General features: G+C 36.9%; 1 protein-coding gene and 1 long non-coding RNA gene across 5 annotated transcripts in view; one reads left to right on the top strand and one right to left on the bottom strand.

The window, feature by feature from the left end:
* The window catches only part of LOC122843843 (gastrula zinc finger protein XlCGF57.1-like), a 697541-nt gene that overhangs the window by 670610 nt on the left and 10681 nt on the right, over positions 1 to 16250 (bottom strand). The window contains exons 1-2 of one of the 3 annotated variants that reach the window (XM_044138932.1): positions 7556 to 7858; positions 2529 to 3923 (exon numbers count right to left, since the gene is read on the bottom strand). The exons of 1 other annotated variant lie outside the window; for it this stretch is intronic. In XM_044138932.1, coding sequence (XP_043994867.1) covers positions 2569 to 3923; positions 7556 to 7613 — 1413 coding nt within the window. In that variant the 5' untranslated portion in view covers positions 7614 to 7858 and the 3' untranslated portion in view covers positions 2529 to 2568. Of the gene's footprint in view, positions 1 to 2528; positions 3924 to 7555; positions 7859 to 9316; positions 11494 to 16250 lie in introns of those variants that run through there. One more of the 3 variants, XM_044138931.1, reaches the window with a different exon arrangement.
* LOC122843898 lies at positions 11397 to 13640 on the top strand. Of its 2 annotated transcripts, none has more exons than XR_006372787.1 (3): positions 11397 to 11518; positions 13243 to 13356; positions 13456 to 13640. It is a non-coding gene; the product is annotated as an uncharacterized LOC122843898 (long non-coding RNA). The 2 variants fall into 2 exon arrangements; XR_006372788.1 differs by having other exon boundaries at positions 13453 to 13640.

Here is a 16250-nt window from a genome sequence, read left to right as displayed (position 1 = left end):
ATCTGAAAAAATCTATATATATTGTGTGGGCAAAAAATCCTGTAAAGCACATTTGTGGAACCTCAGTTAAAATGGGTCTTGTAGAGGTGTCTCTGTGTGATCCTGAAGTGAGAGAAGTCAGTGGTAAGGTATTATTTATGTAATCAGAAAGATTTTTTGCCTGTCAAATGTCAACAATTTTGATTGAGGTTGCACATATGTGGTCCACAGGATTTTTTGCCCACAGAAAAAAAATCTATTTTTTTATTACCTCATTTATTTTCAGATACAGGATTTTCTTTAGCAAATGAATTAACACAAACTTTAAAATTTTTATAGCCGCCAGAGATTGTGAATCAAACATAAACTGGACAAAGTGTGAATCAAATATAAACTGGACAACAGACGGCTAGATTTACCGCATTGGTAGATGGGGGTTCTCATAATTGTTCATTGATTAACTCTTTCTAAGACTGAATTGAAGAACATTACTGTAAACACTTGTATATTTGCCAAATACACCAAACCCGTCTTCAAACTACATTCAAACAAAGAAAAGCTAACGCCACTCTCTGTGAGCTGCTTTCATTTGCTGTGTTTCACTGCGGTTCCACTGAAGAAAAACAAACCCACTTTTAGTTCTGCTTTGCATCTTTTAATTTCCTCTGAATATGAAACAGACTATGAATGTTACAACACGTGCAATGATGTTTTTAATTCTCTTGCAGTCATAGTGCAAAGCTCAGGAAGAGCAGATGTCACAGTCAGACATCTGGGAAGAAAATAGAGTCGTCCCATCTGCACATCAATACAAAGCCATGTTAAGGTTATTGTAACAGGCCAAAACAAAATTTTGAGATTAACCTCTGAAACTTTCTAGAAAAATAACAAGAACATTTCTGAGCTCCAAAAGCAAAAAGAAAAACACTTAAATTTTGAGATTAATCTCAGAAATAATTCTGTGCTGTGTGTTCGGCACTCTTCTCCTGACTGTTCAGTGAAGTGGGTTTTTGAACACTTGTCTTCAAATAAAGAAACATAAAGACAAAGATTAATCTTTCTCTTTTGCGCAGAGGGTAAAAAAAACTTAATTTGTCGGCCTGGATCCAACAGATCCAACTGACGGATAAACTAGCACAGATTTCTCTGCAGATGCGACCAGGAGAAATTTGTGAGGTTGTGCGTTCAGACCCCAGCGGCAGCAGGTGAAGTGATGTAATTTAAAGTTAGATGCGTTCATCTGATTTATGAGACGGAATCTGGATTCACGGTTGAACTAGGTGAATATTAACTAAACCATATAAAAATGCAGCTAAATAGTCGATGTTGATATTATTATGAGAGGTGAAAACTGAGTGTTTTAATGCTGTTGGTCAAGATGAAGGATAACATAAAAGTATAGCGCAACCTCTGATTGTGTGGTGTCTTTTATGACTGTTTTATGATATAATGCACTTTGACCTTCCTTGTTACTGAAATGTGCTCTAAAAATAAACTTGATTAATTGATGATCTTACATTTCATGTTTCTCAGAGAACCTCTGGTGTTCGCAGAGGAGCGGAGACGCACATAGTGTAAATCAGGAAGCAGGTATTTGCACAGGCTTAAACTCAAAAACTTCTGCTAAACAGAAAATAAGACCATCTTGATGATAAATTGAGTTTATTACATAAAAAATTGCAAATACAATGTTTTATTTACAGATATTTTTGAATCAGAAAAAGTATTTTTCAATTTAAATAAGCTAGGTGAATAAAGCAGATGGCGTCCAACTAGTCTAAGCTTGGTTTCACTGATACAGGCAAGCACCAACTACACCTTTAAATGAGTTATAATCCACAGCTAAACTGAAAAAAAAGCATCACAATGGAAAATTTACTTTATTACATAAAAACCAAAGTCTGACATTCACTTTGATTCAGGATTTCTATCTTGAAACAGAAATAATGAAAATAATGAAAATAATAATGTGTGATGTTTACATTAAAATATAGAAAACATTAATCCCAATCCTGGTAGCTGTAGTCTGCCGGTCCAAACATGAACCCATAACAAGAATGCACTAAACACAATCATTCAACAATTGAACCTGAAAAAATTAAACACTTCGTTCCATTAACTACAATTATAACTATTTGAAAAGCTACTTTAACTAAACTAAATATTTTAAAATATGTAATTAAAAATTTAATCCAGCTGTAATTACTAGCTGAGTGGTGCCAAACATTTGTGCTGGTCTGAGCAGCAATAATTTTAAAGAAATTAATAAAAAAAAATATCCAGAAGTCATCATCAATATTTTCAAAGCAAAAGGAGCAAAGTGATTTTTTTGTTCGCTGCAAAAATGTTTTGACAGCAATTTTGCTAGATTTGAAGACAATGAGAGGAGCTCAGGACGGGCAACTTCACTCAGGTGAAATTACAGAATAAGACAAGTTACAGAGCAACGTGGTACTTGAGGTTCATATTAAACAGTCTTACCACTGTGAGTTCTCATGTGAATAGATAATTTATTTCTACAGGTGAAACTTTTAAAACAAGTAATACATGAGAAAGGTTTCTCACCTGTGTGAATCCTCATGTGAGTAGTCAAACTATATTTGTCACAGAAACCCTTCCCAAACTATTACATGTGAAAGGCTTCACACCTGTGTGAATCGTCATGTGAGAAGTTAAAGTACATTTCTGAGAGAAACTTTTTAAACAAATAATACATGAGAAAGGTTTCTCACCTGTGTGAGTCCTCATGTGAGTAGCTAAATGACTTTTGTCACAGAAACCCTTCCCACAACTATTACATGTGAAAGGCTTCACACCTGTGTGAATCGTCATGTGAGAAGTTAAAGTACATTTCTGAGAGAAACTTTTTAAACAAATAATACATGTGAAAGGTTTCTCACCTGTGTGAATCCTCATGTGGATAGTTAAACTACTTCTTCCCCTAAAACATTTTCTGCAAGTCATACATGTGAAAGGCTTCTCACCTGTGTGAATCCTCATGTGATGAGCTAACCAACTTTTCTGAGTGAAACTCTTCCCACAACTACTACATGTGAAAGGCTTCTCACCCGTGTGAATCCTCATGTGATAAGTTAAAGGAGTTCTTTTCGTAAAACTTTTTCCACAAGTCATGCATGTGAAAGGCTTCTCACCTGTGTGAATCCTCATGTGGGTAGTCAAACTATATTTGTGAAGGAAACTCTTCCCACAACTAATACATGTGAAAGGTTTCTCACCTGTGTGAATCCTCATGTGCCGAGTTAAACCTTTTCTTCCCGTAAAACGTTTTCCACAAGTCATGCATGTGAAAGGCTTCTCACCTGTGTGAATCCTCATGTGGGTAGTCAAACTATATTTGTGAAGGAAACTCTTCCCACAACTAATACATGTGAAAGGTTTCTCACCTGTGTGAATCCCCATGTGTCTTGTCAAATTGTTGTTTTGGGAAAAGGTTTTATTACAAACTTTACAGGGATATAATTTTTGGGGGGGTTGGGATTTTTTGTGATTTTTTTGTTCTGGACCTTCAGTAGTTCCTTGTTGCTGTTTGGTTTTCTGACATCTCTTGTTTAGTTTCTGCTCTTTGTCTCTCTTTTCTGCTGAGTGTCCAGAATTGTTTCCTTCCCGATCCTGGTTCTCAACTTCAGGAGAAGAATGAGAGATGAGTTGGTTCCTTTTTGGTTCTGTTTCATTGATGATTCTTTGCTCATTTGAAGGAATCACCAAAATGTCTCCAGTCTCCTGTTTCAGCACAAGTTGCTCTTCATCCTGACTGATGCAGAGTTGATTCTCTTCCTCTTTGAACTGTTGATGTTCTGGTTCCTCTGAGTCCAATTTTATTTTAAAAGGTTCTGGTTCCTTTTTATCTAAAGTGGACTTCCTCTCCTGGTTGCTGAACTCTTTGAGAACCTCCTCCTCTTTACACACACAGCATCCTGGGCAATCTGGACAAAAATACGAAACAAAAGCTTATAAATTTAAGTAAAAAATAAACTCTTTACTGAAATCCCTTCTTTTATCACAAGAGGCTTCATTTTGTTTGAAAACTAACCAACGACCCCCTGAGTAGAAAAGAGCAAGGTTTGTTAAAATACATTATATTGTGCCAGAGATTTCAGGAAAGAAAAGAAAAATCAGTTTTAAAAGCTGTTTCCACCCTGTAACCTGCAGCTTTTTAACCAGAGTAAATTAAAGATGCTGAAGGTTGCTGTGAACTGATGGTCGGTCCAACTTACATTTCTGGAAGTCACGTATGATTGTGGTAGAGAAGACAGAAAAGTTTGGACTGAACTTTTACTGGATGATCTATGCGATTGAATTCAGATTGAATATGACAACAATGGATTTGGAAAGAAGTGACTGGAAGTCCATCTCTAATGCTGGCTCTGATTGGTTGTTTCTGACTGAGCTGAGTAATTCTGCAGAACAGGGAGGAGGCAGAAGAGATTTTTTTTTTCCAGAAATTATCAGTCTTATGTAAAGACACAGCGAAAGTTTTAATACATATGTAAAATCTTTTTCTAGTTACATGCTGCAGCTTTAAGCAGCTGTTTGCTGTGAGTTCACTGCCAGGTGGAGGTTGAACGGCGCCATAATATGACCACCAGTAGTGTGTAGCGGCAGTACAACAATTAAAGCAGAACCAGGGTTTTACTAGCTTGTTGACTTAAATTAATTTATGCTTTTCTTTTGTTTAGCATTCTGACTGCTTATCTGGGTGAGTGTTGGTAGCTGAATAGCTAAGATACACTAGATAGAGATAGGAGGAAATATGTTTAACTGGTTATGTGATTACTGAATATAGAAGTAGGTTTTAGTGGGGAATTTAAATTTGAGAATGTAGTTGTTCAGTTAAATAGTAATGAAGGAAAAGGTCTTTAGTTTTCTTTTTTAAAAATGCCGGGATTATTAGGAGAAATTTACGATCCAAGAGATGGGACTAGCGCACCAATAATGGACGCAAGCTGCCTTTAAATCTAAAAAGGAAAATGCTGAATGTGGTGAAAGTTTTGGTGGAATCGCCCTTTAACCATTTCCAAAATCGGAAGCTGTAATTGGAAACCAGCTTGAGCTTTGTAAAAACATTCCTTAACAAAGCCTCCAATTTTGTTTAACCTATTTCCATCTCTTTCTAAACTACATCATCTGAAAAACGTAAAGGTGTTTCGGACAGCTGAGTGAAGTTGGACACCCCACCCACGTCAAGAAATCCAGCAAATAGTGTTTAGTGCCATTAAAATTTTCATTTGTGCAGATTTGGTTTCTGAGATATTAAAAATTATTTTTAGGTCATCCAGAGATTACGATCCCCCAATCTTGCTCCAAAACAAACCAAAGTGGGCCACTACATTAGTGCTCCGTTATTGCAGGTTTATCCCGTTATTGAATATTCCAATATCTGCGGAGTGAGCGGCGCCTGGCTCAAGGTTGATCCGATTTATGAACTCTAACTTCGGCCAGCCATTCTCTACTGCTCCCTCCTCAAGTGCTCAGAGGTTCACTTAAGGACTGTCAACAAATTTCAGAACCAAACACTCCTAAGAAACAAATGTAAATAGATTCATGCTGTTACACGAGACGCCCTGTTCTCTAGTGAATGTTTAGTCATACTCAATACTTTTAATAATTGTAAAACCAAAAAGTATATATTTTTTCTTTAATAGCTTCCATGTCATGTGCCCTATTGACTCAAAATCAGTGTGAAACTATTCTAGACTCGGCAGGTGAGGTACACAAATTTTTATTGCATTTGAATCTTTTAGCATTTTTTTTGTTAAAATTTAGTACTTCTCTAGCATCTGGGTCATGTGACCCATTTACACTAAACTAATGTGAAATTATTCTACTAGATAGAAGATGAGGCACACCTGGTTTTATTCCATTTAAACATTTTATTTCTTGTCAGTAGGACATTTAAGCTATTAAAAACCAATCATATTTCTTAAATGCAAAATTAACAAAAAAAAAAAAAAGGCAAAAAGATCTAGAATGGGGAAGCCATTGAAGAAAAAAGTAGTAGTATGGACTAAAACCAGGTGTGCCTCATTGTGACGGCCCCTGCTGTGTGGCAATGTGGTCTGTAAATTCTTTGTCAGACCACGTCCCACAATCAGGTCCTTGATTGTGGGAGGTGCCTCTGATTACATGGCCAGCTGGATTGTATTTAAGGAGCGCCGTTCCACTCATGAGAAGATTGGGGCGCAGACGGCAAGAACCAGGGCCAAAGCTGAGATCCAGGCACAGCCGGAACCAGAGGCAATGCCGGCAGATGGCATGACACGTTGTGGGAGTTGGGAGCAGAAACCTGTGGGGACCAATCGGGTCCATGACTGGGGGAGCACCAGGCTCAGAGAGCACGAATTTGTAGTTTCTTTGATTAGATAAGTTTTTGTATTTAAGTAAATATTAGTATTTAAAATATAATACCTTTGATTTTCATTTTTGGGTCTTTAGTTTAGCTGTAGTATTATTTGTCAGTAATTCTATTCTGTTTAGTTACTCCTGTTGTATCTTAATTGGTCTGATCAGCCAGTATATAAAGCCCTGTGTGTCATTTCTTTGTTAGGTCAGTTATGTTTGTTTGTGCAGCCAGTTTGTTTACATTTTTGCCAGAGTTCAGTTTGGTTTCTTTTACCTCTTTTATGAGCTCAGTTTATCTTTTAGTCAATCTGTGGGCTAAAATAAAAGAAACCCTATTTTTCTAATATTTTCTGTGACTCCTCCTGTTTTTAACTCAGTCCATCACACTCACCTTCACAGTCTAGTAGAACAATTTCACACTGATTTAGTGTAATTGGGTCACATGACACGAAATTTTGACAAAAAAATTTGCTAAAATAATATCAAAAAGGTTCAAATGCAATAAAAATGAGTGTACCTCACCTCCCGAGTCTAGAACAGTTTGACACTGTGAGTATGACTTAAGATTCACTAGAGCAGTGGTCCCCAACCACCGGGCCGCGCAAGAAATAATTAAATATGTCCGTTCCATGTATTGAGTCTGGAAGAGCTTTTATTTTGAAAATCCTAAACCGGATGCTCTCGGTTACGTCTTGCGCACCAACATGCAGCAGAAAGAATCCTTATAACTGCGCACTCCCGCCCCCGGTCCGCAGCACTGAAAAGGTTGGGGACCACTGCACTAGAGAACAATGCGTCTCGTGCAACAGCGTGAATCTATTTCTTTCTACTTTGGTTTGTTTTGGAGCAAGATGGGGGGCTGCTGACGTCATCGGCCCAAATTATGACTTTTAATATCTCAGAAACCAAAGCTGCACAAAAGAAAATATCAACGGCACAAACCACTATTTGCTGGAGTTCTTGACGTGGGTGGGGTGACCAGCTTCCCTCAGCTACCAAGATGGCGTCGCTACGTGTCGTCAGCTACAAAAGGCAACAGCGGTCCACGAGGAGTCTATTCATTTATTACTAGAGCGATGCGCGCTCCCGCGACAAGCATGCGTTTCTCGGCGTAACACGAGCTAAACCTTTCCCTAACCCAGCCTACAACTTTATTTAATCTATTTCCAACTCACTCTAATTTGTATCATTAATAAAACACGAGGCTGTTTCCTACCTATTCGGTGTAAGATTATCTGGGGAATCCGGGAGAACAGTCTGGGCTGATCATCCATCTTTTCCTCGGACTTGATGATTTTTATAAAACTCCGTTAAGGTTTCTTCAGCAGGAGTTAACTGCTCGCTGATTAACTCTCTCTGAGACTAAATCAAAAACAGAGTTACTGTAAACGCTCAAATATTTGTCAAATCCGTCTTCAAACTACATTCAAACAGAAGAAAAGCTAACGCCACTCTGTGCTCTGTTTTCATTACCGGTGTGTTTTAGGGCGGCTCCACGGAGGAAACACGAAACCGACTTTTAGTTCCGCTTTGAATTTCTTAATTACCCCTGAATGTGAAACTGACTACATGAGTAAAAACGTGGAATTATGTATTTAATTCTCCACCACTCTTAGTGAGGTGTTCAGGAAATGCGAATGTCTCATTCAGACATCTGGGAAGAAACTGTGGTGTGTTATGGTTATTGTAGATAGAAAAAAAGAAGTAAATTTTGCCAAAGCACTAAATTTCTCTCATTACAAACTTACATACTGTCAATTCACTATCAAAAATAAAGTTATTGGCTATTAAAAAAAAATTATTGGCTCTAGAGCCAATAAAACCTTTATAGAAAACAAAATTTTGAGATTGAGATCTGCAACATTCTATTGGGTGTAGAACAATAGGTGCCTGCCATGCATTGCTATGGGCAGGCCCCAACTACAGCATAGAGCAGCACAATTATAATTATTGCTATCAAACGTTATCAAACACAGCGTTTTGAAGCCAAAAATACTTTAACTTTAAATGAGAATCAACTCATTTAAAGTTTAAACTCAGTTTCACACAAACACAAAGAGCCTAGCATAAATGTTTGGCTGTTGAACTGGACCGTTCAAGCTAATTTTCTATTAGCAGCTTTACAAATCTTACACATTACCAAAGCAAATTAAAACAAACTTTATCTTGGCTTTTTTGTATTCTTCCTGTTTTTTTCTCCCTCCCTGAAGGATAAGTCCTATTTTGAGACATTGTTTGGATGCAGCTTGTTACCGGCGAAGCGTGCGGTACCTACCGCGACCACCAGGGGCAATTAATTTTTTTTCATTTTATCAATAAAACAATCATTTCTACATACATTATCAAATATATTATTGTAAAAATAAATCACTTCATAGTGAAATTGTGTTATTGATATTATAAGTACATACAAATTATTACTAAAAAACAAAATCAACTCTACTGAGGGGGCCCCTTAGTGGCCCTGGTGCCATTGGCAGTTGCTTAGTTTGCTTATGCCTTGTGCTAGTTCTGGCAATCAATGCAGGAAAAAGTTTGTGGTGAATCTTGCATTTTCTTTAAAGTGCAAATGCATTTTATTTCATTTGAAAAGATTTTGTGGGCTGCACAGTGGCGCAGTTGGTAGCACTGTTACCTTGCAGCAAGAAGTTCCTGGGTTTGATTCCCAGCCGGGGATCTTTCTGCATGGAGTTTGCATGATCTCCCTGTGCATGTGTGGGTTCTCTCTGGGTTCTCCGGCTTCCTCCCACAGTCCAAAACCATGACTGTCAGGTTAATTGGTCTCTCTAAATTCTCCGTAGGTGTGAGTGTGTGTGTGCATGGTTGTTTGTCCTGTGTGTCTGTGTTGCCCTGCGACAGACTGGCGACCTGTCCAGGGTGAACCCTGCCTCTCGCCCACAATGTTAGCTGGAGATAGGCACCAGCAACCCTCCTGAACCCATTAGGGACAAAGGGTGAACAGAAAATGGATGGATGGATGAAAAGATTTTAATTAGGTAGAGTAAAACTGGTTAATATAATTTGAAAGAAATGAAATTAGTTTCAATCTAATTTTACTCTAAAGACAAAAATATCACAAATACTTTTTTGCAAAATTTTTGAAAACACTCAATTCTGTACATTATATTTTTGATTTAAAAAACTTTAAAAATAAACCCCACAAACTCTCTTTATTGTACAAAATAATACAGATCAATCCCTCAGGTCCAATCTTGTCAGAATGTTCTGGAAGGGAGTCCATGTCCAGTCAAACTATGTTAATGCATGAAATAGTCAGTGGGCCCCCATGACTCTTCATCTATCAGCATCAGTACTGGCACTCCTCAGGGCTGTGTACTGAGCCCTCTGCTCTTCACGTTGTACACACACAACATACAGTTTGACATAAACAGTTTGTTAATACAATAACATACAATTTATCATTATTGTTTTTTAACACAGAATAAGCAAAAAAACAAAGCATCCCTGAAGGAAAATGTGTCCTGGTTGCACATCTCTAAGTATCCAAATGATCACATTTAGCAAATACAACAATTTTCAATTTTAGTCATGAAACCCCTCCAGTCTTTCATTGTAGTTTTTAACAAAATCAATTCTATAATGAGCCTCAACAAAGGAGATGCATGGAAAATACTTCTACAGCTTTTCACCTGTGATGCCTTATGTGCAGAGTTAAATACAGTTTTCGACTAAAACTTTTTCCACAGGTCACACATGAAAACGGCTTTTCACCAGTGTGAATCATCATGTGCTGAGTTAACTCGTGTTTTTGTCTAAAACTTTTTCCACAGTTCACACATGAAAACGGCTTTTCACCAGTGTGAATCATCATGTGCTGAGTTAAATGCTGTTTTTGTCTAAAACTTTTTCCACAGTTCACACATGAAAACGGCTTTTCACCAGTGTGAATCATCATGTGCTGAGTTAACTCGTGTTTTAGACTAAAACTTTTTCCACAGTTCATGCATGAAAACGGCTTTTCACCAGTGTGAATCATCATGTGCTGAGTTAACTCGTGTTTTAGTCTAAAACTTTTTCCACAGTTCAGACAAGAAAATGGCTTTTCACCAGTGTGAATCATCATGTGCTGAGTTAAATCGTGTTTTTGAAAAAAACTTTTTCCACAGTTCACACATGAAAATGGCTTTTCACCAGTGTGAATCATCATGTGCTGAGTTAATACCGATTTTCGACTAAAACTTTTTCCACAGTTCACACATGTAAACGGCTTTTCACCAGTGTGAATCATCATGTGCTGAGTTAACTCGTGTTTTTGTCTAAAACTTTTTCCACAGTTCACACATGAAAACGGCTTTTCACCAGTGTGAATCATCATGTGCCGAGTTAACTCGTGTTTTTGTCTAAAACTTTTTCCACAGTTCACACATGAAAACGGCTTTTCACCAGTATGAATCATCATGTGCTGAGTTAAATTCAGTTTTCCACTAAAACTTTTTCCACAGGTCACACATGAAAACGGCTTTTCACCAGTATGAATCATCATGTGCTTAGTTAAATTCAGTTTTAGACTAAAACTTTTTCCACAGGTCACACATGAAAACGGCTTTTCACCAGTGTGAATCATCATGTGCTGAGTTAACGTCTGTTTTCGACTAAAACTTTTTCCACAGTTCAGACAAGAAAATGGCTTTTCACCAGTGTGAATCATCATGTGGTCAGTTAATACCCATTTTTGACTAAAACTTTTTCCACAGTTCACACATGTAAACGGCTTTTCACCAGTATGAGTTCTCATATGAACATCAAAAACAGATTTGAAAGCAAAACGCTTTTTACAGGTCACACATGAGAAAGGTTTTCTTCTTTCCTTATTTTGGTTCTCAGTTTCAGCAGCTTCCTGGAAGATTTCTTGGTTCCTGTTTGGTTCTGATTCAGTGTGGTTTGTTTGCTCATCAACAGGAACCATCATGCAGGTATCAGTCTCCTGTTTTAATTCAATCTGTTCTTCACCCTGACTGCAGTAAACTTCTTCCTCTTCCACTTTTATCTGATGATGTTCTAGATCCTCCTGCTCTTCTTTTATCTGATGATCTTCTGGCTCTTCCTGTTCTTGTTTCACCTGCAGAGGTTCTAACTCCTCCTGGTCCAGAGTGGATCTCCTCTCCTGGTTATAAACGTTACACTTCAGGGAATCTGGAGAAGAAAACAGAGAAAAAGAGTAATTATTAACGTTACTGAAGTAATTAGGAGAAATTGTTCATCGTGTAAGATAGAAATGAACAAAATAACACTTGAAGTTTCAAGAGCGTAGACAGAGATACAGATCAGTTGACAAATTCCATTTGGATATGGTCTGTTTTAATTATCTGTGTGAACTACTTTAAAATGAAAGCCAAAATAGCTCAATGTCACTTTTCTATGATCTGCTAATGTGTTCATTTCCGAGTGATTGAGCAACAGCAGCACGCTGCCCTTGGAAATTACGTCCTTACACATTACACACTTACCAGGCGGAAGAAAAAGTAGTTCCCATCAACCTTGTCTCATTTAGGCAAGGTCTCAATAATTTAGTTACTTTATAAAGTGCTCTTGTAAACCTCCATTATCTCAACTGACAGAGGTATTGAAAGTATTGATACTTGGATTTGAAAACAGATTTTAAAGCATTAAGTTTTGGTATTGGAAGAATCAATATTTCAGTATCAATCCGCACATCACTAACGGCAACGCCAAAGATCGTTTCACTGCACTGATTAACGTTAATTCAGTTGCATCAGCCTAGCTAAGCGATTATCTACTGTACTTTTTATAAGATTGACTTTTGCAAATTCTCGCATCTCGGTTGGACATGGATGAAGATGGAAGACGTTTTTTGTGTATCGATCCTACAGCTGTGGTACTGACAGATAAACTTAATTTGCAGTAGTCTGTCTTTGTAAAATAAGCTAATTCTGAAGCTAGTTAGCATGTAATGGTATGCCAATTTCCACCCTTGATTTAAAGAGGTGCTCTTGTGAATATGAGGCCTGAACGGTCATTAATCGCTATGGCTTAAAAATAATATCGACACAAGTTTCCATTTTTATACATAGCTAAGGTGGTTTCTCATTTGTAGCTTCTGATTCAGAAATGGTTAAGGGCAATTCTGCCGAATATTTCACTAATGTTAGGCTTCAGGATGTTTAACTGCATTCAAGTTTCTAATTTAAAATCTTAAATGTAGTTAGATTTAATGACTAGGTTAGATTACTCCACACTGTTTGAAGGATATTTCAAACACTATTTTCGATTTGTGAATATAAGTAGTCCCAGTTTGAAGAATAATCATTAATATGGCACGTTATTTCACAAATCAGAAAAAAGTTTCAGAAATAACAAACAGGATTTGAATGATTTTACTATTAGCGTAATAATCTAGTCCAGGTTAGAACAGTGTAGGTATTGTTTTTATTATTCAAATATGGCAGATTAAACACATGAGATGTAGTAAAAATTGTGTGGAATTGCCTTTTAAAAGTTTCCCAAAATGGAAACTATAATCAGAAGCTAATTGTAATAAAATGTAATAAAGCTTAATTTAGTTTGAGTTTTTATCTAGGTTTGTTTGCCATCAGATAAGGGTTTTTAATATTGACCATAACAAAAAGGAAATTCAATTATGTGGCGTTTTCAAAAAATAATAAGACCTGTTGACATAAAGGTGATTGTAGGCTTCATTGTGAATTGTGTTTAAAGCCATAACAGATTCTCCTTTATAGAATCTGTGGTAAAACCAGACTCTATAAAAAGATTATTTAAATTATTTATTTAAAATTAAATAATTATTTAAATAATTAAATCATTTTTAAGTAATTAAAATGACTTTGTCATCTGCCATGTGGAAATCCTGTGTTATTGTATTTGAGCAAATGAAATAAAATAAGACTTGTTTTATTTTTCAAGTAATCCAGGCCATTGCCATGGCGAAGCCTTTGCCAGACATTTCTCCATCAAGTATTGCACCATCTACAAGAAACTTTGGGGGTTGCCAGTGAAGCTGTCCTTCACATTCTCGAGGTAACAAATTTATGATACTTATTCATCATTACACTCATTACAGTCCCTAAAATGTGGTTTGTTTTGTGATTGTTTTTCTGACTGTGCTCCAATTAGCAGATGACCCAAGAACTTCAATCACAGAAGACAACTTTTCAGCTCTGTGGTGATCATGAAACCAGCTGCCTACTGGCCATTTGAACATAAGAAGTTAAAAGTAATTGAACTCATGTCTCCATTTCAACAAGCCAATAACATCTCTTGTTCCAGTATTTACAGGATAAATTTTTGGAATTTTGCCTTAAAATAAGAACCTTGAATAAAATATGCAATGACAATAAATATATTTTAATCCTTTGTAACAATAAAAGTAAACTAGTTTCAAGAAACTCAATATCAAGTAACATTTTTTTTTTACTTGAGAATATTTTTCTTAAAATAAAATAGTATATTTTACTTGTACAAGTAAAATTGGCTTGTTTTAAGTAAAAATACACTAATTTTAAGATATTTGTAGGTTCATCTTGGTTAGATATTAATTGTCTTACAAAATCTTGACAAGATAAATGTTCTTGTTCCGTTGGAAGAAAATATTTCTTATTTTAAGAAAATTATACCCTATTTTTGAACTTTTTTTTTCTTGTTTTTGAAAGGGGATTTTCTGGAGTGTAATAGCTGTTCAGTTTTTGTTCCTTTGTTATTTACTTTTCAAAGTTAGACAGGAAGAACTGTGGGCCCATTTTCTGTAAGTATAGGGACTGGTATAGGACCAGTATGCACTGGGTTGGGCCTGTGGGTTTTGACCAGAGCAGGAGAGGAAACAATGAAAAGTAGTGATGGTGAGATGAAGCTTCATGAAGCCCTGAGGAACTCCATCCAATCATTGGACTCATGAGCCGATGCACCGCGGTGCTTCATTTGCTCTACTGTGACATCTAGTGGACAATAAATGTAAAATAGGCAACGTGAAAACAACATGAAGCCTTACAATGAATAAACAAGTAAAAAATGTTTCTGATTCTGATACATAAATTCTGATTAATCTGGTTGTATGAAACAATGGCTGGATCAAAACGAAAACTAGAAACAAACAGAAAAGAGAATTTTGATTGGCTTGTTACTCACTATGTCACTATGGACAACAATTTATTACTAAAAAATAAAAACTTTAACTCGGGTTTAGGTGAGTTCTCTGTTTTACGAGCTTCATAAAAATCTTCCTGGATTATTCAACACATCACTAATGAAAAGTTTGATCTTTGTTATTTGCTTGTCAAACTGGAAAAAATAAACCATAATAGCAATCTTAAAGGTTTTTAGACATTAATCTTCTTTTACCTACATATGAAGCATCACCTCAGTGCAGCAGTGGCTTGTTGATTGAACTTTTATAGGATGACAAACAATCGCCACTACAATTTATTTATTACAAATTATTACATTTTACAGCTACTAAAACACTATTACTGGTTTATGCTGTTTGCATTGCAAGGCTTTACTAGCTTATAAATGTACGTTCCAATTAGTAAATAGCTGAGATCATTGGAGGAAGCTGAAGTTGGTTTCCGATTCCAGCTTTTGAATTGGGAAATGGCTAAAGGGCGATTCCACTTAAATTTTCACTACTTTTCGCATCTTTAATTGACTCTAGTTTAAAAACTACAACACATACACTCTTCTAACCTGCGCCGGACTATTTTCAACTAATAGCAGACAGGGCATGCAATTCTCGGCACCGGAAGTTCCCCAATAGCTGCCACTGCCACGATTTGAGTTCGGCCCTGCTGCCTTTTTAGAACATATATGGATAAGAAATATGACAATGTTACGAATATTTTAAATATTTGTCTCGTCTGTCATATTTCAGTCGGTGTTATCAATAAACGAGAGTTTAGAGCGATGCGCGCTCCCGCGACAGGACATGCGTTTCTCGGCGAAACACCTGTTAAAACTTTCCTTAACGCAGCCTGAAAACTTTATTTAACCTTTTTCCAAATCTCTCTAACCTGTATCACCAGTAAAACGTAAAGATGTTTCTTACCTGTACGGTGTAAGATTATCAGGGGAATCCGGGAGAACAGTCTGGGTTGATCATCCATCTCTTCCTCGGACTGGACGATGATTTTATAAAACTCAGTTAAAGTTTCTTCAGCAGGAGTTTACTGCTCATTGATTGACTCTCTCTGGGACTAAAATGAAGACAGAGTTACTGCAAACACTCAAATATCTGCCACAAACGCCAAATCCGTCTTCAAACTACAATTTAACTGAAAACTAACGCAGCTATCTGTGCTTTGTTTTCATTTCCTGTGTCTTTCACGGTGGCTCCACTGAAGAAACACGAAACAGATTTTAAGTTCCGCTTTGAATTTCTAAATTCCCTCTGAATCTAAAACAGACTAAGTAAAATCACATTGAATGTTGTGTCTAATCCTCCTGCAGTCTTGGTGTGAGGGTCAGGAAGATCAGATGTCACAGTCAGACATCTGGGAAGAAATGGAGGCGTCCCGCCTGCACATAAATGAGTGTTGATGTTATTGTAGACAGAAAATGTAGTAAATCTTCTAAAGTCCCTACACTGGCTCCATGTAAAATACTTTTAGTTTATAAATCACTGAACCCTTAGCACCACAAAACATTAAAGATCAGCTGTTGTTGTATCAACCTTCCCGATCACTCAGGTCTTCTGGTTCTGCTCTGCATCCCCAGAACCAGAATCAAACACGGAGAAGCAGCATTCAGCTTGTTGCACTAGCACCATCACGCCAGCAGGGGGAACACATGTTGTTCGGCATGGAGAGCTTTATTAGAATAAATGGAGTTCCGTTTGTATGTTTGTTACCACGCCAAGAAATAAAAGTGCAGCTTCCAAAGAAACCCTTTACTGTCTCTTGCTTGCCGCACCACACAGCTGT

Source organism: Gambusia affinis, linkage group LG14 (assembly GCF_019740435.1).
Source record: "Gambusia affinis linkage group LG14, SWU_Gaff_1.0, whole genome shotgun sequence".
NCBI lineage: Eukaryota > Metazoa > Chordata > Actinopteri > Cyprinodontiformes > Poeciliidae > Gambusia > Gambusia affinis.
Note: the sequence above shows the minus strand (reverse complement) of the source record. Positions and strands in the feature narration are given on the sequence as shown.